General features: G+C 40.8%; 7 protein-coding genes across 7 annotated transcripts in view; 3 read left to right on the top strand and 4 right to left on the bottom strand.

The window, feature by feature from the left end:
• Positions 1-1,646: 1,646 nt before the first annotated feature.
• On the bottom strand, positions 1,647-9,198 carry LOC114553754 (uncharacterized). Its single transcript, XM_028575092.1, has 5 exons — positions 8,873-9,198; positions 7,367-7,477; positions 2,840-3,193; positions 2,527-2,711; positions 1,647-2,441 (listed from the first exon to the last, which is right to left on the bottom strand). The coding sequence occupies exons 1-5, from the start codon at positions 9,177-9,179 to the stop codon at positions 2,013-2,015; spliced, it is 1,386 nt and encodes a 461-aa protein (XP_028430893.1). The 5' UTR covers positions 9,180-9,198; the 3' UTR covers positions 1,647-2,012.
• LOC114554467 (histone H2A) lies at positions 2,659-3,258 on the top strand. Its single transcript, XM_028576337.1, has one exon. It carries the CDS (start codon positions 2,790-2,792, stop codon positions 3,171-3,173), a length of 384 nt encoding a protein of 127 aa, XP_028432138.1. The 5' UTR covers positions 2,659-2,789; the 3' UTR covers positions 3,174-3,258.
• Positions 9,199-11,746: 2,548 nt separating the features above from the next.
• LOC114554469 (histone H2B) lies at positions 11,747-12,186 on the bottom strand. Its single transcript, XM_028576339.1, has one exon. It carries the CDS (start codon positions 12,163-12,165, stop codon positions 11,791-11,793), a length of 375 nt encoding a protein of 124 aa, XP_028432140.1. The 5' UTR covers positions 12,166-12,186; the 3' UTR covers positions 11,747-11,790.
• Positions 12,187-13,340: 1,154 nt separating this feature from the next.
• On the bottom strand, positions 13,341-14,306 carry LOC114554466 (histone H2A). Its single transcript, XM_028576336.1, has one exon. It carries the CDS (start codon positions 14,146-14,148, stop codon positions 13,765-13,767), a length of 384 nt encoding a protein of 127 aa, XP_028432137.1. The 5' UTR covers positions 14,149-14,306; the 3' UTR covers positions 13,341-13,764.
• A 202-nt stretch (positions 14,307-14,508) lies between these two features.
• Positions 14,509-15,087, top strand: LOC114554463 (histone H3). The gene has a single exon (XM_028576331.1). It carries the CDS (start codon positions 14,517-14,519, stop codon positions 14,925-14,927), a length of 411 nt encoding a protein of 136 aa, XP_028432132.1. The 5' UTR covers positions 14,509-14,516; the 3' UTR covers positions 14,928-15,087.
• Positions 15,088-17,008: 1,921 nt separating this feature from the next.
• Positions 17,009-18,038, bottom strand: LOC114554475 (mannose-specific lectin-like). Its single transcript, XM_028576345.1, has 3 exons — positions 17,931-18,038; positions 17,485-17,572; positions 17,009-17,398 (listed from the first exon to the last, which is right to left on the bottom strand). The coding sequence occupies exons 2-3, from the start codon at positions 17,566-17,568 to the stop codon at positions 17,150-17,152; spliced, it is 333 nt and encodes a 110-aa protein (XP_028432146.1). The 5' UTR covers positions 17,569-17,572; positions 17,931-18,038; the 3' UTR covers positions 17,009-17,149.
• A 2,296-nt stretch (positions 18,039-20,334) lies between these two features.
• The window catches only part of LOC114554462 (transcription factor Adf-1-like), a 1,425-nt gene continuing 780 nt past the window's right edge, over positions 20,335-20,979 (top strand). The window contains exons 1-2 of the mRNA XM_028576330.1: positions 20,335-20,647; positions 20,742-20,898. Of these exons, the coding sequence (XP_028432131.1) occupies positions 20,503-20,647; positions 20,742-20,898 (302 nt within the window). The 5' untranslated portion in view covers positions 20,335-20,502. The remainder of the gene's footprint in view (positions 20,648-20,741; positions 20,899-20,979) is intronic.

Here is a 20,979-nt window from a genome sequence, read left to right as displayed (position 1 = left end):
TTTGTCGAAATCCTGAAGCGCTGAGTTTCAAAACACTGATCCGAAGCGTGATTCAAAACACCCATGTCATGTGACTACGGCTAAATGAAGCTTCGGAGTGTTTCACAAGTGTTTTGATCATTGACATTTATATAATGGACCAATAGACCCCGTTGCTTTGGACGGAGACCAGTGAAGGATATTAGAAGCACTTTTCCGGTGATCTCTTGCTTTACTGCACAGCCTCCAAATGACACAACGTAAATGTGACGTGAGCAACCTGTCTGAAAGTGTGAAGTCTTCTGGTAGCTGTGCCGAGAGAAATCTCAATCATTCCCAATCTTACAGAGACGGAGAGTGTAGGTGTATGTAAGGAGATAACATAGACACAGGCTAATTACTGATCACTAACATGCTAGTTAACATTAGTAATTAAACCTAAACAGCTAATGTAAGTCCAAACTGCCTGTGAGCTTCTCCTGTACTATACGGTAATTCCTCTACTGTGTGACAGTAAGTCTCGTGGTTATGACACAATCGTTAGCCTATTTTTATAAAAACGTCTGCTACGGAGCCATAACGTGAGGTACAAGGTAATGGAGCCTTTTATACATTGTCGTGTTTCTTTAGAAAGAAACAATGGACAAATAGTCTTTAAACGCTTCAGATGTAAAGTTATTCGCAGTCAAGTGACGTAAAAAAAAAATGGCGGTCGGTGGAATGCTATCAAGAGGTGATCGCTTTGTAGCAACAAAATGGCGCCATCGTAGGTTCGCGTGCTGAAGCGAAGCTTACCCCCTTGGTTTCGACAGGTGGCATGTTCCGCCAAATCAGCGTTTGATTGACAGGGTCTGGAACAGACCACACAATCGCACATCTGTATAAAGTGAAGTCAATACATCTTGACTTCTTGGGTTTTTGTGACAGGAGTTTGATTTTGAGATAGTGTATTTTTGGTGAAATAGTGACATTTATAGCGCGATTTGTTTAGTTATATTTAGGCTTACATTTAAATTTACACATTGACTGATAGGCTAGAGACAGACAGGGTATACATACAGTGACACATAGATAGATAGATAGATAGATAAAAATGGAAGCTCTGTTTTCATTTTCATTCAGAGCCACAAATGTCAACATCAGTCCCATCATAATCAACATCAACACCAGTAGAAACACAGGACAGTTTATGGGAAAGTTTTGATGATAGTATCCGTGAAACCAAGATGATACACAATGCTACAGCTGATGCCACAGTGGAAGTGAAAAAATACCTCCACTCTGCGTTTTTGCCCAGAACTCATGATCCCCTAACTTACTGGAGAGAGCAGTAATCTTTCCTCATTTATATGTCCTTGCTAAAAAATATCTTTGCATGCCAGCAACATGTGAGGATTTTTTCAAAGGCTGGAGAAATTATGGGTAAAAAAAGAAGTCCTTCCACAGCAGAAATGAAATTCATATTTTGGAATAAAAATCTATAAAAAAAGTGAGACATTGTGGCTTGATTTTTTTTATTAATATTCATTTTTCATGACCAAAATAACAAGCTTCACATATTACAAAAATACAATCATATATTTTTTTTTTTTTTAATGGCTCGTTGTCAAGGTTGTTTCAGATCAACACCTGCAAGTGACCACTAGGTGTCATCGTTGAGACGGGTGTCGGATTGTTTCGAAGCCTCGACACAATATGGCACATTTGCTTCAACGGTTTCATTGTTTCACGAAGCCTTGATCTGCCCACCACTAGTTTAGTACGACTTCACGTTCAGATCACGGTGTGTAAACATTATCTAGGTGAAAATGTTACAGCCTACGAGTTCAGAGGTTTTCTACAAGCTTTGGTGTTTTTTCCGCTTTTCTTGGATTTCAGTTTAGTTCACATGTGTCAATATTTCATACAAAGTACAGACTGTGCGTTTCGGGTTTAAAACGGACTACGAATAAAAAGGAAATAGGCTACTCTTTTAGGATGATTTGGTGGCTCTTAAAAGAGCCTTTGTGGTGTGTGGATCAGCAGCGGACAGTTTAAGCCCTCTCCCCGCGGATGCGACGGGCCAGCTGGATGTCTTTGGGCATGATGGTGACCCTCTTGGCGTGAATGGCGCACAGGTTAGTGTCCTCGAACAGACCGACCAGGTAAGCCTCGCTGGCCTCCTGCAGAGCCATGACGGCGGAGCTCTGGAAGCGCAGGTCGGTCTTGAAGTCCTGAGCGATTTCTCGGACCAGGCGCTGGAAGGGCAGCTTGCGGATCAGCAGCTCCGTGGATTTCTGGTAGCGACGGATCTCTCTCAGAGCCACGGTACCGGGCCTGTAACGGTGAGGCTTCTTCACGCCGCCGGTGGCCGGAGCGCTCTTACGGGCAGCCTTGGTGGCCAGCTGCTTCCTGGGCGCTTTGCCTCCGGTAGATTTACGGGCGGTCTGCTTGGTTCTTGCCATGGTTTCTTCTTTCTGCGATCAGGAGAAATATCAAGTCAGGCGGGGAAGCTGTGCTCTTAAACCGTGGGACCGGATGTGAGATATACGAGACGCTGCTTCAGACCTCCGGCTCCTGATTGGTGAGGGGCTCAGCACCGCCTCCAGGAGCGACCCATCGCCCGAATCTCCGCCGCTCATTGGCGAACAATGTTTTGAAAAAGTCCGCCAAAATGTGAGCGGGCCGCCCTCTGCTGCTCTGCTGGAAGCCTCTTTTCTGGTTGGTCTGGCTGGAAGTGACCGGCTCCCGCGCTCCGCGGACATAAAAAGGAGGCTTTCAGCCGTTCTGGAAACATTTCTCTGAGTCGAGACTTACGAGAGCATCTAACAATGAGTGGCCGAGGCAAAACCGGAGGAAAAGCCAGAGCTAAGGCAAAGACCCGCTCCTCCCGTGCCGGGCTCCAGTTCCCAGTCGGCCGTGTACACAGGCTGCTCCGCAAAGGGAACTACGCTCAGCGTGTGGGAGCCGGCGCCCCCGTCTACCTGGCGGCTGTGCTGGAGTACCTGACCGCTGAGATCCTGGAGCTGGCTGGAAACGCTGCCCGCGACAACAAGAAGACCCGGATCATCCCCCGCCACCTGCAGCTGGCTGTCCGCAACGACGAGGAGCTCAACAAGCTGCTGGGCGGAGTGACCATCGCTCAGGGCGGCGTGCTGCCCAACATCCAGGCCGTCCTGCTGCCCAAGAAGACCGAGAAGCCCGCTAAGAAGTAACACTGGAGACCCGCTGACTGCTGGAAACCAGACCCAAAAAGGCTCTTTTAAGAGCCACTCACTCTACTGATAAAGAGCTGTTTCTCATGTGCCGCTGGAAGAGAAATATGAATTGTTTGGATAATCTACACCGGGAAAACTCATCAGGCCTAGGCTAGGCCTACTTTTATATAAGATCACTTTAACTCAATGAATACGATAGACTTATAACTCTGAGAAAAACCTACAGGCCTATTTAGAAAGACAAGTCTACTATTGCAAATTAACTGAAAAAAGAAATATACTTTATATCGATCACCAAATTTTGTTCATTTTATTTCAAGTTTAGGCTTTTTTTTTTTTTTTTTTTTTTTGCCTACTCCATATAATCCACAATGACTTTAGATCAAGAAAACTTCCTTTTCTTGTTGGTCAATGAATTACTTTATCTTATGAGGTTGATTTATTTTAAATAGGTTTGGAAAATTGTCATAAAATAAAGGATAACAAACAATACACTGTAAAAAGCAGAAATTTGGGGGCCCAAGTGTCATCACTGTTCATTGCAACAATAGTCAAACAAAGTCTAAATTTGTTTATATTATCCCTCAACACCAGACCTCTATAAACACAGTTAGTGGCTTGATGCCTTCAGGAGTGTCCACTGGACTTCAGAGTTTACTGAGCACCTGCTTTTAGTTCCAATTTGATTTCAAAATCAAATCAAATTTTGATATAAATTACTGATTCATCTGAACAGGCTTTTTTATTTAATAAGCCTATACATGAGATCAATGGCATCACTTTTCATCAGTTAGAATAAACATCCATAAGAGAGGTTATAATACAATTATGATTCTCACTAATAGCCTATGTTTTATTAAAGTTATTAACAAACCATAACAGTACTCGAGTGCTTTTTAGAAAACAATCTATCCTGTATAGTTCACAACCGTGTTAGGGTAATTCTTCAACTATGGTACTCTTTGAGCTAGACGGTTTCAGAAAATAAAAACATTTTTTAATCTCAGGTGGTTTCTCAATATGTCTACAAAACCTTCCCTGAAGTTGGCTGTGATGATTTGTATTGAATAATATATATTTATTACCATTTTTATCTGACAGTCCAAAAAAACAGACATTTCCATCACATACCAAAACATTTGTTTTTAAGAGAAAATAATTAAATATCTTCTGTTATAAATATATTTGATTAAATAGCACACACATTTCTATTCAAATTTGTAATTTATTTATTTTTTCGAAATTTAAATGTAAGGATTTTACAATGTTTACACTACAAAACACCTAATACTAGGTCACTGGAACATTTCATTTACTTATTATAGCTCAAAATCATGTATTTCTCAAAGTATATACACATATGTTACCCCTGACTGCACAATTGTCAACACCACTGAATATAGTTGGTTTGATTGTATGTTTTTTATATGTTTTACTTTAAAATATGTGCTGTGGTGGAAATGACATGGCGTGGCGGAAGAAACTACTCTATGTGGTGAACCAAAGCAAATCAATAAGTAACAGCATTAGTGAACAAAAACATATCACCAATATTTTTAAATTTAAAGCAATCCAAAAAATAAAAAACATGAATTTGTGTTAAAAATCAACAAATAATTTCTTCACTGTTTTCTACATGCTGAACTCAGCAAACTAAGTACAAACTAGCGCAAACCCTTTGTCATCATTACCTTAATATAAGTTTAATATAACCAGTTGAATATAATGTTGAATAACAGATAAAATAGGCAATATATTTTGAAATTGCAAACTTATATGCTATATGCCTACGCTGACCCAGAGCAAAAACACTGTACTTAAAGGGGTGATAGAATGCAAACCCGATTTTACCTTGTCATAGTTAAAAAAACAACAGTTTGGTGGGTAAAATAGGACATACATAGAACCGCAAAATCCCATTGACACCTCGTTCCTCTGCAAATCTCACAATTTGAAACTGCTGCTGAAAACGGGCGAATCTCAACAAAGCTCATAGTTGACATCAACTGCTATTTAATTACTAAATTCACTTCTGAGACTTTTTTATGCTAGAAATCAACTATGTAGAGGTCCAATATTTGCCGTTTTACGAAAACTGATGGCTAATTGCAAATGTTATCCAACTGTGTTGGAGTTCAGCAGGAGCTCAGCTGGCTAACGTGACAGCGGCCAGTGCTGCCCTGCCGCCCGGCGTGTCCTTCTTCACAGCTCCATATCCGTTTCTGGGTTACTGGACTACCAAATGCCGAGGCCCTGACGGAGCTCCAGGGTCTGCAGCTAGTCACGATCTTTACCCATAGGATTGAAGGGACACTAGCAGCTAACAAAACCCCTCAAATTCACAAAAAAAGCATTAAATTGAAATGGGACACAAGCGTTAGCTTTGTAAGTCCTTAGGGTATCTGTGATATACATGCCGTGAACAAATTCAAACTGTAAATATACAATAATTATTCCGGCAGCCAGCCAGCTCCGCAGAGCTCTGCGGAGCCCCGAGCCCCGTTAGTCCAGTAACCCACAAACGGTGACTTCCCCTGGGTATGAAGACTGTGTGGAGCTCCTGAAGTCCGACACGTCTTACCAAATTTGCAATTATCCATACACTTTCGTAAAACGGCCCATGTTTGTGATTCATATAGTTGATTTCTCGCATAAAAAAACTCTGAAGTGAATTTAATATCGAAATAGCAGACAATTTATAAAGTTGCAGTGTCTGAAATATGAGACATGCTGTCTCGTCTCCAATGTATGTGTATGTGGTTCCTCAACCAATCAGCGAGCAACTAATCTATATATTCAGGAGCATACCTTATAGCTGTCTTTTCGAATAGAGACATTCCACAGGGATGCATAAGGGCCCAAAAAATAGCACCTGGGACATTTTCAGTCCAACCAATGTTACATACCCTATTAAGAGACCTTAAAGGAATACGCCACGTTTGTTGAAATAGGGCTTATCACGGTGTACCCTGGCTGTAGATAAGTGGGCCAATGCATTTTTTTGTCTCAGTGCAAGTAATTAGGTTGTTTTTTTGTCTTTTGTTGGCTCACTTTTACTCACAACATGCTAACCGGCAACATAGGATTCCATTCACTACGCTAAGCTAAGAGATCGCGATAAGCCCTATTTCAACAAATGGTGGCGTATCCCTTTAAGGAACAGTGTGAAATAGGCCTACTCTATATAATCACTCTATCACCTCTTTATACGTTACTGTCATGTGTGTTATGTCGTAAATCCACGTATTGTCAAACGTAATGATGTGGAATAACAAGTTGAATCTGACTAAATAGACATTGTATTTGCTAAATTGTATATGTCAAACTTGCATATGGGCCAGAAGTTCAGTTATGTTTTATTTAACTGTTTTTGAATTTAAATGTTTTTTTACATTAAAGTTTTAGTATTATAGCCCAAATAATTTGCTGTTTAGCACAAACAATGTCATTTCCACCACAACCTGTCTTTACCACCACAATGAACACCGTGGTGGAAATGACATTTCCACACTTTCCCTTTAAAATCTCATGCTATGTTAGCCTGCTAGTATTAGTTTTAGAGTTAGCATTAAATATACACAAATTACACATTATTAAATTAAATTTATCCAGTTATTTTTACGTCCATGTGAAATAGGAGCTGTTTGGAAATGACGACCAATAAACATACTCTCAGTTTTACTCATATTTACCTTGATTTTTCTTCTTTTCATTACCCCCTGTACACAACACCATTTTGTACAGCGTGGTGGAAATGACAGTGACCCCAAGGGACAAGGGTTCTACTTATGAAAAATATAAGAAAATATGAATAAATATCACAAGATACATTATGTATAATTGAAATAGACACTATTTTATCATTTGTACTTGAAATCTACATTATTTAAGTATTTAATTTAAAATTAAGCAAGGTTGAAGAATGTAAAGTCTGGTTTAGGGACAGAGGGAAAACAGTAAAAACCATGCATAAAAGGCCTCATATTATATAATAAAAAGAATAATTGAGCCATGATACATTTTTTATAAGTTACCCTTAGGGTGAGGTAAGTGTGACAAAAACAAAAAAGAAGAAATGTTTTTTAGTTTTTATTATTTTACCCAGGGACATGAAGAGTACCATAGTTAAAGAATCACCCGTTAATGGTGTAGCACAGCGAGACAAATGCTGTAGATGGCTCCACCATCACTTCCAGGGAGATCCAGACCGCCGTGAGGCTGCTGCTGCCCGGGGAGCTGGCCAAGCACGCCGTGTCTGAGGGCACCAAGGCCGTCACCAAGTACACCAGCTCCAAGTAAACCTGCTGGGAGACCAACAACACAACGGCTCTTTTAAGAGCCACCCACTTCATCTAAAGAGGTCTTCCTTTATAGAAAAACTACTAGTGCATTATATTACATTAGTTTAATTGCAACATCTTTCCAGAAGTCAACGAGTAGGCTAATCATGTTAAATTATCACAATTTCAATATTGACCAAAATAATCGTGATAATATTTTTTTCCATAATCGAGCAGCCCTATTAAACACACATTAAAAACAGAATAGATTTCAGTCTGGTGCCTATCAAACACTGATGGTTGGAATTTTAGCTGAAAGCCTAAGCAGGTGTCTGGTTTTAGACTAGGTAGTGAACATATAGTATGGTATTTATACAGAGAAAGCTCAGAAAGCCTTTTTTTTGTAGACAAACACCAAATAAGAATGAAACCATTCTACACTGTACAGTTTGAGAGAAACAAGTGAAAGAGCAAAGATACCAACATGTCTGAGGTTATATACACAGCTATAAAAAAAAAAAAACTATCTTTACAATAGTAAAGCTGTGTCTGTACTGTTTTTCAGAAAGCAATAGAAACACCACATTCATATTTAGAGAGTCCAATGTGATGAGGAAAACTTGCCGCATGATGCTGGAGAGAGGCAGAATTAGTCACACTATTCTATGTTACTGTTATCTATGTACCTTTAGTTTTTTTTCTTCAGTAATTCCATAAATAGAGATAGAATAGAATACTAGACACAACATACTATATTGAAGCAAACTACTGGTTTATTTGTTTCGTTCCTTATTGTTGACCTTACATAAAAAATTGGTATATTATAAAAAAAAATCTATATCTTTTCTTTAAATACATTGAGTAGCGTAGTCACTGAAATGGTTCAAACTGTAACGATGAGTAAATTTGTAATTTCTGTATTGGTGTTTGACACTAGTGTTTTTACTCCGTGTTCTGAGTGACAGAGTGTGTGTGTGTGTTCTCAGTGAGGCTTGTGCAGTGTTTGGCTGCACTGGGCCTGTTGTGAGAGTGTGTTAAGAGTTGTTGCTTGGATTGAGTTTTGCAGGTAATGTTTTAACTGTTTAGCTCAGGTGACTGGTAGTGCAGACTGGAGTTAGAGTTTTGACCACTGCCTAACGCAGATTAGGCAGTAAAGTAGTCAGTGTTAGTATACATGTGGCATACATTCGATATAAATACTTAATTTGGGTTAGTTAATTATTATAGTAATTGTGCGCTGTGGCACCGCAAACTTGAAGTTATATTTGATACAAAAAAAAAAACCTCCCATGAATAAAATGGTCGGTAGAGGTTTCTTTTATGGAGTTATGACAATAGGAAAATGGTCTTTAGATGAAGTGGGTGGCTCTTAAAAGAGCCGTTGTGTTGTTGTAGTTTCTCCGGATCCGGTTTAACCTCCGAAGCCGTACAGGGTGCGGCCCTGCCTCTTCAGAGCGTAGACCACATCCATGGCGGTCACCGTCTTCCTCTTGGCGTGCTCGGTGTAGGTGACGGCATCGCGGATCACGTTCTCCAGGAAGACCTTGAGCACACCGCGGGTCTCCTCGTAGATCAGACCGGAGATACGCTTCACTCCGCCGCGGCGAGCCAGACGGCGGATGGCGGGCTTGGTGATGCCCTGGATGTTATCACGGAGAACTTTACGGTGACGCTTAGCGCCTCCTTTACCGAGTCCTTTACCTCCCTTGCCTCTTCCGCTCATTGTGAGATCAGTCGGTGTTGGATCGTTAGAAACGAATGAGTTCAACAGTAGCAGACCGGCTGTATTTACAGCTTATCTGCGGACGTAAGAGAGGACAGATGGCGCCAACTTCGGTGGGCGGAGCCAAACTCAGCAGCCCTTCCCACATTATTTTTCAAAACTCGTTTTTCTTTCCTTTAGATGGTTATGTATTCATGTATTTGTGTTATCCTTGGTGTCTTCCTGCCTCTATAGTAGTTTTATACTTCTGAGGTTCAGAGTGAAGGTTTACAGCCTCATATAGGCTACCTGACCTTTGTTTAACATTTATTATAATAATAATATTAAGTCCTTTCTTTTCAAGGAATTAGTGGCACAAGATTATGATAACTTATGGCTGACAGATATGTTTCTTTGTGAATCATCTCCTTCCTGTCAGGTCATCTTTCTCTGCAAATAAAGTCCTGATAATAACAGTTTGATTTGATTCAGGTATTTTCTAAAATCAAGCTTTGTTATTTTTGACTTTAGTTCACACCTGACTTTTTCAGTTTAGTTTCAGCATAAAGACTTTACATCACCCTTAGAATACAATAGATTTTAAAATATATATATCTATATATATAGATATATATTCACACAGACGTTCATAATGTAATGTGTTGCATTGTTGAACACAAGATAACAGCAGCAGGAGATACCAACATGGTGAGCTGGGACAGAATCATTACCAAATGTAATAAATCACAGAGAGGTCCTCTAACTATGGGCTGTATGTCTGAGACTGATCAGAAACATCGGGGGAACAGATTTGAAATGATAAAAACATAATAACCTATATACTGAACAGTTAGAGTCAGAAGCTCATGTAAGGAACATATAGGTCAATGGATGAAACTACATTTATTTATTTGTAGAAAAAAAGTCAATTTCCCCAAATACAAGTGTTTGACTGCAACTGTATGTCTATCTATCTATTTATCTATCTATCTATCTATCTATCTATCTATCTATGAGCAGTTTAACCCATTTTTGTCACTAATATCTCATACATCATGTTATCCTTTTGTGTGTGCTGATTGCACATTTACATGTCATCAGTCCCAGTCAGATTAATGCTGTACCAACATTTCCATCTCTGTAGCTCAACATTATCATCTCTAAAGTACGTTTCCATCTCTATAGCACAGGACATCATTTACATTTCGCAGCCCCCACAAACTATTCACAGCAAGATAGCTTATCTAACGGCCTGAACCATCAAGAGTAGTTGGGTCCATCAAAGGAGAGTCCTGGGACCACTCTTTCTTTAATGGCTTCAGGGGTGTCTGTTCAGACCTCGTTTCTTCAAGCATATACTGTTATTGTGTCTCATAGAGATTTAGAAGTTGTGTGCAAATAAAATGTCTTGTTCTGGATCCAGAATTTGACTTACTGGAAAAGAGCCAGGAGATGAAAGTAAATGGAGGTGACACTATCATATTAGAAAACAGTGAACTATTTAGGATGTACATTTTAACAATTATCAGGTGAGGCCATGGCTTTCAAAGCCCTCACTAAAAATTGGCAAAAGATCTCTTGACAAGTAAATCAGGGTTGTGATTTGTTTGTGAAGAAAAAAAGGCTGTTTCATATCCAGCTTCTTCGTTAAAACTATACAAAAAGAATGCAGTACCGAGGAAAATAATGTTTCGAAAAAAAAAAGGTTTCTTTTAAATGTCTTAACATGAATCAAACATATTATTAGCCAATATAAATCTCTGCTTACTGACCTATAGGTAAGGTAGCCATCCACAGATACAGTTAATAAGGATTCACTGTGCCGGTATGTTTAACATTAAAAGATTTATAAGATCATGCCAACAATTATTATTATAATAGCTTAGTATTCTATGCAAAAAAAAGGTGTGTATAAAGGCTTTAGGCTTCCCTACATGCTTTTGTAGGCCCAGTTTAATATGCAACTTAATTGTATACAATATATGTAGTAAAGGGTCCCTGCTCCATCTCTTTCAGTTAAGGGGTCCTTGGTTTAAATAACATTGAAGACCCCGGTTGTAGAGGTGTCTCAACACATTCATACACTAATGTATTCACGTTTTAATAAGAAAAGTACCTTCATGTGGATCAAAAAATTTAAATTTTGTTTCCCCTTTTACAATATGGTTGGATAATCTTATGGACCTTTTTCAAAGCAGACATGTTGACTTGTCATAGTAGGAAAAGCACAGCTGAAATTGATAACCTTAACAATGGCTCAGTTCTAGGGCTGGGTGTATCAACCTAAATATTGATACCAAGATGAGTATTGGTATCGGATCGATACTGTCGTGATGAGATCGATACTTTTGTAATCATAATCATTTAGCTAAAGCCAAAAAAAAAAAAAAAAAAAAAAAAAAATCACAAAACTATTCAATGACGTTACAACTAAAAAGTATCGGCGATACTAGCCCTGTATATTAATGTATTTAATTTATTCTACAGTTCATCCTTTTACTATAGTTAGCCTACGCGTTCTTGAAACTAATGTAATATAATTCACCAGTAGTTTTTCTATAAAAGGAAGACCTCTTTAGATGAAGTGGGTGGCTCTTAAAAGAGCCGTTGTGTTGTTGGTCTCCCAGCAGGTTTACTTGGAGCTGGTGTACTTGGTGACGGCCTTGGTGCCCTCAGACACGGCGTGCTTGGCCAGCTCCCCGGGCAGCAGCAGCCTCACGGCGGTCTGGATCTCCCTGGAAGTGATGGTGGAGCGCTTGTTGTAGTGAGCCAGACGGGAGGACTCACCGGCGATGCGCTCAAAGATGTCGCTCACAAACGAGTTCATGATGCCCATGGCCTTGGAGGAGATGCCGGTGTCGGGGTGGACCTGCTTCAGCACCTTGTACACGTAGATGGCGTAGCTCTCCTTCCTGGTCTTTCTCTTCTTCTTGCCGGTCTTGGTGACGGCCTTAGAGACGGCTTTCTTGGAGCCCTTCTTGGGCGCTTTGACGGAGGGTTCCGGCATGATTAATTTGGAGAGTTCTGATAAAAGTCGAACGTAGTGACGCAGCGCAGAACGTTCAATAAGTATCCACTTGATGTAAACGTGACTGTGCTGTTGCTCGCACAGGATTGGTTGTCTGCCGAGCACGGGACTGAGCATGCGCTGAACAAGAAGCCGTTACTGCGAGCAGATGTATTTATTGTCGGAAACAAAGAGAAGTAATGTGTTTTGAGATGAACAGCATTAAGAGAACGTGCTCATAAGCTATATCACTACAGCATTAGTCTCGCTGTGCTACACCATTAACGGGTGATTCTTTAACTATGGTACTCTTCATGTCCCTGGGTAAAATAATAAAAACTAAAAAACATTTCTTCTTTTTTGTTTTTGTCACACTTACCTCACCCTAAGGGTAACTTATAAAAAATGTATCATGGCTCAATTATTCTTTTTATTATATAATATGAGGCCTTTTATGCATGGTTTTTACTGTTTTCCCTCTGTCCCTAAACCAGACTTTACATCTTCAACCTTGCTTAATTTTAAATTAAATACTGAAATAATGTAGATTTCAAGTACAAATGATAAAATAGTGTCTATTTCAATTATACATAATATATATTGTGATATTTTTCATAAGATATATCACTACAGCATTAGTCTCGCTGTGCTACACCATTAACACGGTTGTGAACTATACAGGATAGATCATTTTCTAAAAAGCACTTGACTACTGTTAAAAAATAATGAAACAGACTATTAGTGATGATGACTTACTTTGTTTATCACCCGTTTAACATGAATGTATTATAACCTCTTTTATGGACGGTTATGCTAAATGATGAAAAGTGATAGTCTACTACAGCAAAAAGTCAAATATCAAGACGTGGTTGATTTTATGAAAATTAGAGGTACCATTACACACCCTGCCGTGACTCTCATGGATAGACTTACTAAATACAAAAACCTGTCCAGATGGATCAGTAATATCAAAATGGTTATTGATTTTGAAATCAAATGGGAACTCAATGCAGGTGCTCAGTAAACTCTGAAGTCCAATGGACACTTAGACTTTGTTTGACTATTGTTGCAATGAACAGTGATGACACTTGACCCCCAAAATTCTGCTGTTTACAGTGTAATGTTTATTATCCTTTATTTTGTGACAATTAAACATTCAATAAGTCAACCTCATATGTAAAAAAAAAAAAATTGATTAATTGACCAACAAAAACAGGAAGTTTTCTTGATCTATGGTCATTGTGGATTATATTTGGAGGAAGCTAAATCTGAATCTGCAAAAAAAAAAAAAATTAGAAAATAGCCTACACAAATAGTAAAATGAACAACATTTGCCAGATATGAAGTAGAGTAGACATCTTTGTTCAGTTTATTTACAATATTAGACTTGTCTTTCGAAATGGCAACAGGCCTGTAGGGTTTTTCCTCAAAGTTATTGGTTTATCGTGTTCATGGAGTTATGAGGATATAAATATATTAAATCAATAGGTTATTTTTCCATTCAGCGGCACATGAGAAACAGGTCTTTATCAGGAGAGTGAGTGGCTCTTAAAAGAGCCTTTTTGGGTCTGGTTTCCAGCAGTCAGCGGGTCTCCAGTGTTACTTCTTAGCGGGCTTCTCGGTCTTCTTGGGCAGCAGGACGGCCTGGATGTTGGGCAGCACGCCGCCCTGAGCGATGGTCACTCCGCCCAGCAGCTTGTTGAGCTCCTCGTCGTTGCGGACAGCCAGCTGCAGGTGGCGGGGGATGATCCGGGTCTTCTTGTTGTCGCGGGCAGCGTTTCCAGCCAGCTCCAGGATCTCAGCGGTCAGGTACTCCAGCACAGCCGCCAGGTAGACGGGGGCGCCGGCTCCCACACGCTGAGCGTAGTTCCCTTTGCGGAGCAGCCTGTGTACACGGCCGACTGGGAACTGGAGCCCGGCACGGGAGGAGCGGGTCTTTGCCTTAGCTCTGGCTTTTCCTCCGGTTTTGCCTCGGCCACTCATTGTTAGATGCTCTCGTAAGTCTCGACTCAGAGAAATGTTTCCAGAACGGCTGAAAGCCTCCTTTTTATGTCCGCGGAGCGCGGGAGCCGGTCACTTCCAGCCAGACCAACCAGAAAAGAGGCTTCCAGCAGAGCAGCAGAGGGCGGCCCGCTCTCACATTTTGGCGGACTTTTTCAAAACATTGTTCGCCAATGAGCGGCGGAGATTCGGGCGATGGGTCGCTCCTGGAGGCGGTGCTGAGCCCCTCACCAATCAGGAGCCGGAGGTCTGAAGCAGCGTCTCGTATATCTCACATCCGGTCCCACGGTTTAAGAGCACAGCTTCCCCGCCTGACTTGATATTTCTCCTGATCACAGAAAGAAGAAAACATGGCAAGAACCAAGCAGACCGCCCGTAAATCTACCGGAGGCAAAGCTCCCAGGAAGCAGCTGGCCACCAAGGCTGCCCGTAAGAGCGCTCCGGCCACCGGCGGCGTGAAGAAGCCTCACCGTTACAGGCCCGGTACCGTGGCTCTGAGAGAGATCCGTCGCTACCAGAAATCCACGGAGCTGCTGATCCGCAAGCTGCCCTTCCAGCGCCTGGTCCGAGAAATCGCTCAGGACTTCAAGACCGACCTGCGCTTCCAGAGCTCCGCCGTCATGGCTCTGCAGGAGGCCAGCGAGGCTTACCTGGTCGGTCTGTTCGAGGACACCAACCTGTGCGCCATCCACGCCAAGAGGGTCACCATCATGCCCAAAGACATCCAGCTGGCCCGTCGCATCCGCGGGGAGAGGGCTTAAACTGTCCGCTGCTGATCCACACACCACAAAGGCTCTTTTAAGAGCCACCAAATCATCCTAAAAGAGTAGCCTATTTCCTTTTTATTCGTAGTCCGTTTTAAACCCGAAACGCACAGTCTGTACTTTGTATGAAATATTTTGGTCATGAAAAATGAATATTAATAAATCAAGCCACAATGTCTCACTTTTTTTATAGATTTTTATTCTGCTGTGGAAGGACTTTTTTTTACCCATAATTTCTCCAGCCTTTGAAAAAAATCCTCACATGTTGCTGGCATGCAAAGATATTTTTTAGCAAGGACATATAAATGAGGAAAGATTACTGCTCTCTCCAGTAAGTTAGGGGATCATGAGTTCTGGGCAAAAACGCAGAGTGGAGGTATTTTTTCACTTCCACTGTGGCATCAGCTGTAGCATTGTGTATCATCTTGGTTTCACGGATACTATCATCAAAACTTTCCCATAAACTGTCCTGTGTTTCTACTGGTGTTGATGTTGATTATGATGGGACTGATGTTGACATTTGTGGCTCTGAATGAAAATGAAAACAGAGCTTCCATTTTTATCTATCTATCTATTTATCTATCTATCTATCTATGTGTCACTGTATGTATACTCTGTCTGTCTCTAGCCTATCAGTCAATGTGTAAATTTAAATGTAAGCCTAAATATAACTAAACAAATCGCGCTATAAATGTCACTATTTCACCAAAAATACACTATCTCAAAATCAAACTCCTGTCACAAAAACCCAAGAGGTCAAGATGTATTGACTTCACTTTATACAGATGTGCGATTGTGTGGTCTGTTCCAGACCCTGTCAATCAAACGCTGATTCGGCGGACCATGCCACCTGTCGAAACCATAGACAGTATATAATGGACCAATAGACCCCGTTGCTCTGGACGGAGACCAGTGAAGGCTATTAAAAGCACTTTTCCGGTGATGGCCAGCTTTACAGCGCAGCCTCCAACTGAGAGAATGTGACGTGAGCAACGTGTCTGAAAGTGTGAAGTCTTCTGGTAGCTGTGCCAAGAGAAATCTCAATCATTCCCAGTCTTACAGATACGGAGACTGTAGGTGTATGTAAGGAGATAACATGGGCACAGGCTAATTATTGATCACTAACATGCTAGTTAACATAGATGGCCAGTTAGCAACAAAATGGCGCCATGATGGCTCGAGTTCTGAAGCGAAGCTTACCCCCTTGGTCGAAACCAAGGGGGTAAGCTTCGCTTCAGAACGCGAACCTCCGATGGCGCCATTTTGTGGCCACAAAGCGATCACCTCCTGTTAGCATTCTGCTGACCGCCTTTTTTTTTTTTTCGTTTTTACGTTTAAGAGATCACCGGAAAAGTGCTTCTAATATCCTTCACTGGTCTCTGTCCAAAGCAACGGGGTCTATTGGTCCATTATATAAATGTCAATGGTCGAAACACTTGTGAAACACTCCGAAGCTTCATTTAGCCGTAGTCACATGACATGGGTGTTTTGAATCACGCTTCGGATCAGTGTTTTGAAACTCAGCGCTTCGTTATCTCGACAAAGCTTTGAAACGTCAGTTTTGCGTCAGCCATCCCAATACTAAACTTACAGACCCATGTGTACACTAGAGTGATATTTACAATACTCCAATGATATTAAGTCCTTTCCCAAAGAAAATAGGAAAAACATCTTTGACTGAAACCGCTGTATTAATTTGTCGATTAAGTACATAGTAAAGTTTGAGATAAGCAGGGTCAATACAGAAATTGTTTAAATAAGATTAGAACAATGAAAAAAAAAAAAAAAAAAAAACTGGTGAATGGAGTTTAATTGAACTTTAGTTGTCACCATTTGGAAGGGAACTAAACAGGCTTTCCAACAATTACCACAGAAATATCTACCAAACAAATCTCCTTACAGTTTTAAGTTTATATTAAATGTGTAATATAATCACTTGTGTAGGCCTACTTGACATTTTTAGCTGAGTATTTGAACCAAAATAGGCCTATTGGGGTTTCTTACCAATATTTTGATACAAATTCCAGTATTTAAGATATTTGCATTACAAATAAAGTTTCACAAAGAAAGTAAAATAGTTTACAGTGAGAAAACATGCTTTTATTTGATTCCATACAACATAGCAGGCAGGTTTATTGTAATTCACACAGACAGACAAAGATGACTTGCACACCATTCAATTTAACAAAGCTTTGAGGTCATGTGAAGACATCATTTCATCAGGAGCTCCAAACTCTTTGAAAATTTCTGGTCAACTCCAGTTTTCCGCCATCGGTCAGCTCAAGACGGCACATTTCGCACGGACTATTGATGTACGTCCCTGAGCTCCACTTGGCTTGGCCATGTTGGTCGTAAACGACCAGGTTGCCGTCAGCCTGCATGAGCACGTGGACAGCACCTGATCCATCAGTGCCTGAGGCCCACACAGGCCTGTTGCCAGAGTCATAGACGACAAAGTTACCATCCCTCTGCAGGCAGAAACAGACATTTAACGGATATCCAAACAATCATACCAAAATATAGAGAGAGAATTTCATTTTAGATAGTTACTCACCTGAAAGTAAGCTTTATACTGCCCGTTGTTGGAAGTCAGAAATTGGTCCGGATGGAGCTGATCATTTATAGACAAGGAGTTCATGATTCTGAAAGAGACAAACAACTAAATCTGTGATGTTGTATTGATAGTGTGTTTTTGGCATTTCTTTTGTGCTGCACCAGTAATTTGTAGTTGAATAGTAGCTTTACTTTTGATTCTGACATTGAACTAATACAAATACATTTGTAATGATCCACTTCAGTTCATAACTACAATGAGCAAGATGTACTAATTATGAACAGATTGAAGCATCCTGTAATGACTCTGCTTCAAACTACTATTGCTCAGTGATGTATTCTCTATTATAAACAGATAAATAAACCTATAATACATGACACAAGTAATTATATTAAATACATCAACTACTCTTGCTCAGTAATGTATGACTCCATCAGAGTACTTACAGTCTTGAATGTCACACCAGTCAGTCTGTGAGAAGTAGTGAAGGAGGTGAAATTTCTCTATAGAATAACTTCTTTATATCTGGTAGGCCTGCTGCCCCTAGGGAGCTTCTCCTAATTGCAGGATTGGAGTCTGGTGTGTGGGAGTCAGGGTTCCAGCTGCCTCTCATCTACCACAATCAACCTCTGCTTCATTTACCCGGTCATTCCTCCACTCTGCATCACAGTTCAATTCAATCTCCTGAATAAAATTCTTATTCATGTTTTCATGGTCTGTGAGATGATTTATAGATGGGGAAAGTAAAAAGAATTTTTTTTTTTGTGCAACAAAGTTATTTTGTGTGTGTTTGTGTGTGTGTGTGTGTGTGTGTGTGTGTGTGTGTGTGTGTGTGTGTGTGTGTGTGTGTGTGTGTGTGTGTAAAGAGTTGGGATTTAATGAGCCATAACGTCACAATATTTTAAGAAAAAAAGTCATAATAAAAACTAATATCTACATGATTTGTAGGCTTTAGTTAAAGTAAAATCAGCATTTTAGGGGTTAGGCTCTAAAATGAGCTCCAAACTTGTTGAGTTACGGTTACGCCACAAGATGTCACACTAATCTCACTGCAGTCTGTATGCTTCACCTTGCATGGATATTCCTGTGTATGGTTACATGGAACAACTGCACATAAAAAAACTGTACAAATGTAAAATGTTCTTTTAATATTAAATAATGCTTCTCTCCATGCTAGTTTTCTGGACGGAGACTTTAAAAAGCCAGATTTAAATGGCAACAGGCTAAATCCCTCCTTAAAGGGAAACTTCACAGATTTAGCATTAAGCTTTGTATCAGTAGAAACCCTGGCAGTATTTTTGAATGACCATGCTTCCCTCCCTCATGTCCCCCTGAGAGGGGAGATCTCTGTATTGTGGGTCTGGAAAAAAGCCTCACATGACGCAAAGTGACGATTTTTGCGTCATCTGAGGCTTTTTTGCCCAGAGGCAAAAGACTTCAGCCAGTATTATTTATTATTACCATTTATTGTTGTATTATTACAACTATTCGGCATAGCCCAAAGGGGGTTGGACTGTCTGCTTTTTCCGGAGATTGCGAGTGTCAGCCATCTTTAATCCTCGCTTAGCTTCTCAGCAGGAGCAGAAACTGTTCATCCTGACGGAAATTTTGTGCATTCAAACTACCACACACGTGTACCACCGGGATACATTGGAACACATCGGAGAATATGCAGGACAGTTATTACAGACGGAATACTCGACACACTACGCGAGCTTCGCCTGTACGGAGACCAGCGGTGGTGCTCGACTTCTCTGGCCGGTAAAATGACCTCATCAGCGAGGAGCGTTGAACGAGTGTGCCCGTGGAAAGCTAACGCTAGCCAGCCACCTGTTCACCAGTCCTGCTTGCAAGTGTCATTAAACAAACTGGACTACATCCAACTTCAACGAAACTCCCAAAGTGAGTTCAGAGACGGCTGTGCTGTGTTTTTGTTGTTGTGGAAATATTGCTGCGGACAATCCAGCCTGCTGTCACCGGGTAAGACTACTAGTGGAGGTGGGCTGTGTTACCCCGGACTGCCTGTTGCAGAAATGGGGTGATTTGTATCCAACTAACTGCTAACTGCCGGTGGAGTTTGTGACTGTAAAATGCCGACAATTCTAGCTACATCCCACGCAAATGTACGGCTGTGTTTATACTCGATGTTTATACCACAGCCCACCAAGAGCTAATGCTAGTAGCTATGTGTTAGCCTTCTTTTATTACATGGCTTGGTTGAATTATAATGTAGAATGCGGTCTGTTATTTCTTCATAACAGACCGCTGCTAAGGATAACACACCGTTGCCATGCATAGCAGAGCGTTGCCATGGACACAGTTCTGTTCAGTCTGGAGCTATCAATTAATCCGCTGAAAGAAGTCCGGCTAATGTATCAGCTGTGGCAAAAAACTATATGTTTTAAATGTGTAACACCACTTGAGCCACGGTGAACCTTTTTTTCGTGTATATGTTTGAAATGACAATAAAACACACGTGTTGAGTCTGTAAAGGGTAGGCGTGGCTTGGGAGTATACGCTAAAGCAGCGAAGCAAGTGCATTCTGGGATTTGGTGTCTTTTATCCACATGAGCCAAAAACACATTTTCTGGTTTTTCTCGGCCTAGAAGCGACCAATTTCTAAAAATATTTCACATTTCTACTACACAAGTGACCTAATTTAAATATATATTCATCTTTCCAATGGTGAAATATTCCTTTAAGGCCTGTTCACACCGGGACGAATTTAGGGCGCGATATTTGCCGACATTTAACGCCTCGTGACTAAACAAAGGGCGCCAATGTGAGTGTGCACACCGACGCGAAAACGCGCCACGCCGTAAAAGCGCCTCGGGTAAAAACTATCCGACCAATGAGATTGGCGTTTTGCTCGCGTGTCTGGAGCTTCTGAAGTTACAGTAAAACACATCTTGGGGGCGCTCAAACACAAAACGGTCTTGCCGAGCACACATACGTAACGGCGAAGAAGATATACGCCAAGTAGCGTCGACACTGCCGGAAAGAAATAAGACGAGGAAGATGCGAGGCGAGATGAATGTAGAGCTGCTGGTCTCGTCGGTGTCGGAACATAAAGCACTTTATGACAAACGCGACAGCGACTACAAACATCTTGACAAAAGAGAACTGCTATGGAGTGGTATTGCAGAGCAAATGGGCCTAGATGGTGAGTTTCATTTCACTTAATTGTCTTTCATTTACGTAGGCTTGTAACTTTTTCCCACAAACGTTTGACAATCGCCATCGTTTGTGTGCTGTAGTGGAGGAGGTAAAACAGAAATGGAAAAGTCTGCGAGATACATATACAAGAAAAAAACGCGAAGATGATTGCCGAAGTGGACAAGCTGCTAAAAACAAGAATCCGTGGAAATGTATGAAGGTCATGGAGTTCCTCGCAACATCAACCGAATTTCGAAGGTTTACAATACATAGCTGTGTGAGCTATACTATAATGCATTGACATTAAACATTGATTAACATGATATAATTGCATGTTCC

The sequence above is a fragment of the Perca flavescens genome, chromosome 4 (genome assembly GCF_004354835.1).
Source record: "Perca flavescens isolate YP-PL-M2 chromosome 4, PFLA_1.0, whole genome shotgun sequence".
In the NCBI taxonomy this organism is placed as follows: Eukaryota; Metazoa; Chordata; class Actinopteri; order Perciformes; family Percidae; genus Perca; species Perca flavescens.
The sequence above is the reverse complement of the archived record's forward strand: the minus strand, read 5'-3'. Positions and strand labels throughout refer to the sequence as shown.

Coding starts and splice junctions, on each gene's coding strand:
- LOC114554475 (XM_028576345.1), bottom strand. CDS start 17,568: ATGAACTCCTTGTCTATAAATGATCAGCTCCATCCGGACCAATTTCTG. Junction 17,399..17,484: donor AGTATAAAGCTTACTTTCAG/GTGAGTAACTAT, acceptor TTCTGCCTGCAG/AGGGATGGTAACTTTGTCGT.
- LOC114553754 (XM_028575092.1), bottom strand. CDS start 9,179: ATGAGCGGAAGAGGCAAGGGAGGTAAAGGACTCGGTAAAGGAGGCGCT. Junction 7,478..8,872: donor CACCCTGTACGGCTTCGGAG/GTTAAACCGGAT, acceptor GTCTCCCAGCAG/GTTTACTTGGAGCTGGTGTA. Junction 2,712..2,839: donor GCCCGGCACGGGAGGAGCGG/GTCTTTGCCTTA, acceptor ATGTCCGCGGAG/CGCGGGAGCCGGTCACTTCC.
- LOC114554467 (XM_028576337.1), top strand. CDS start 2,790: ATGAGTGGCCGAGGCAAAACCGGAGGAAAAGCCAGAGCTAAGGCAAAG.
- LOC114554463 (XM_028576331.1), top strand. CDS start 14,517: ATGGCAAGAACCAAGCAGACCGCCCGTAAATCTACCGGAGGCAAAGCT.
- LOC114554469 (XM_028576339.1), bottom strand. CDS start 12,165: ATGCCGGAACCCTCCGTCAAAGCGCCCAAGAAGGGCTCCAAGAAAGCC.
- LOC114554466 (XM_028576336.1), bottom strand. CDS start 14,148: ATGAGTGGCCGAGGCAAAACCGGAGGAAAAGCCAGAGCTAAGGCAAAG.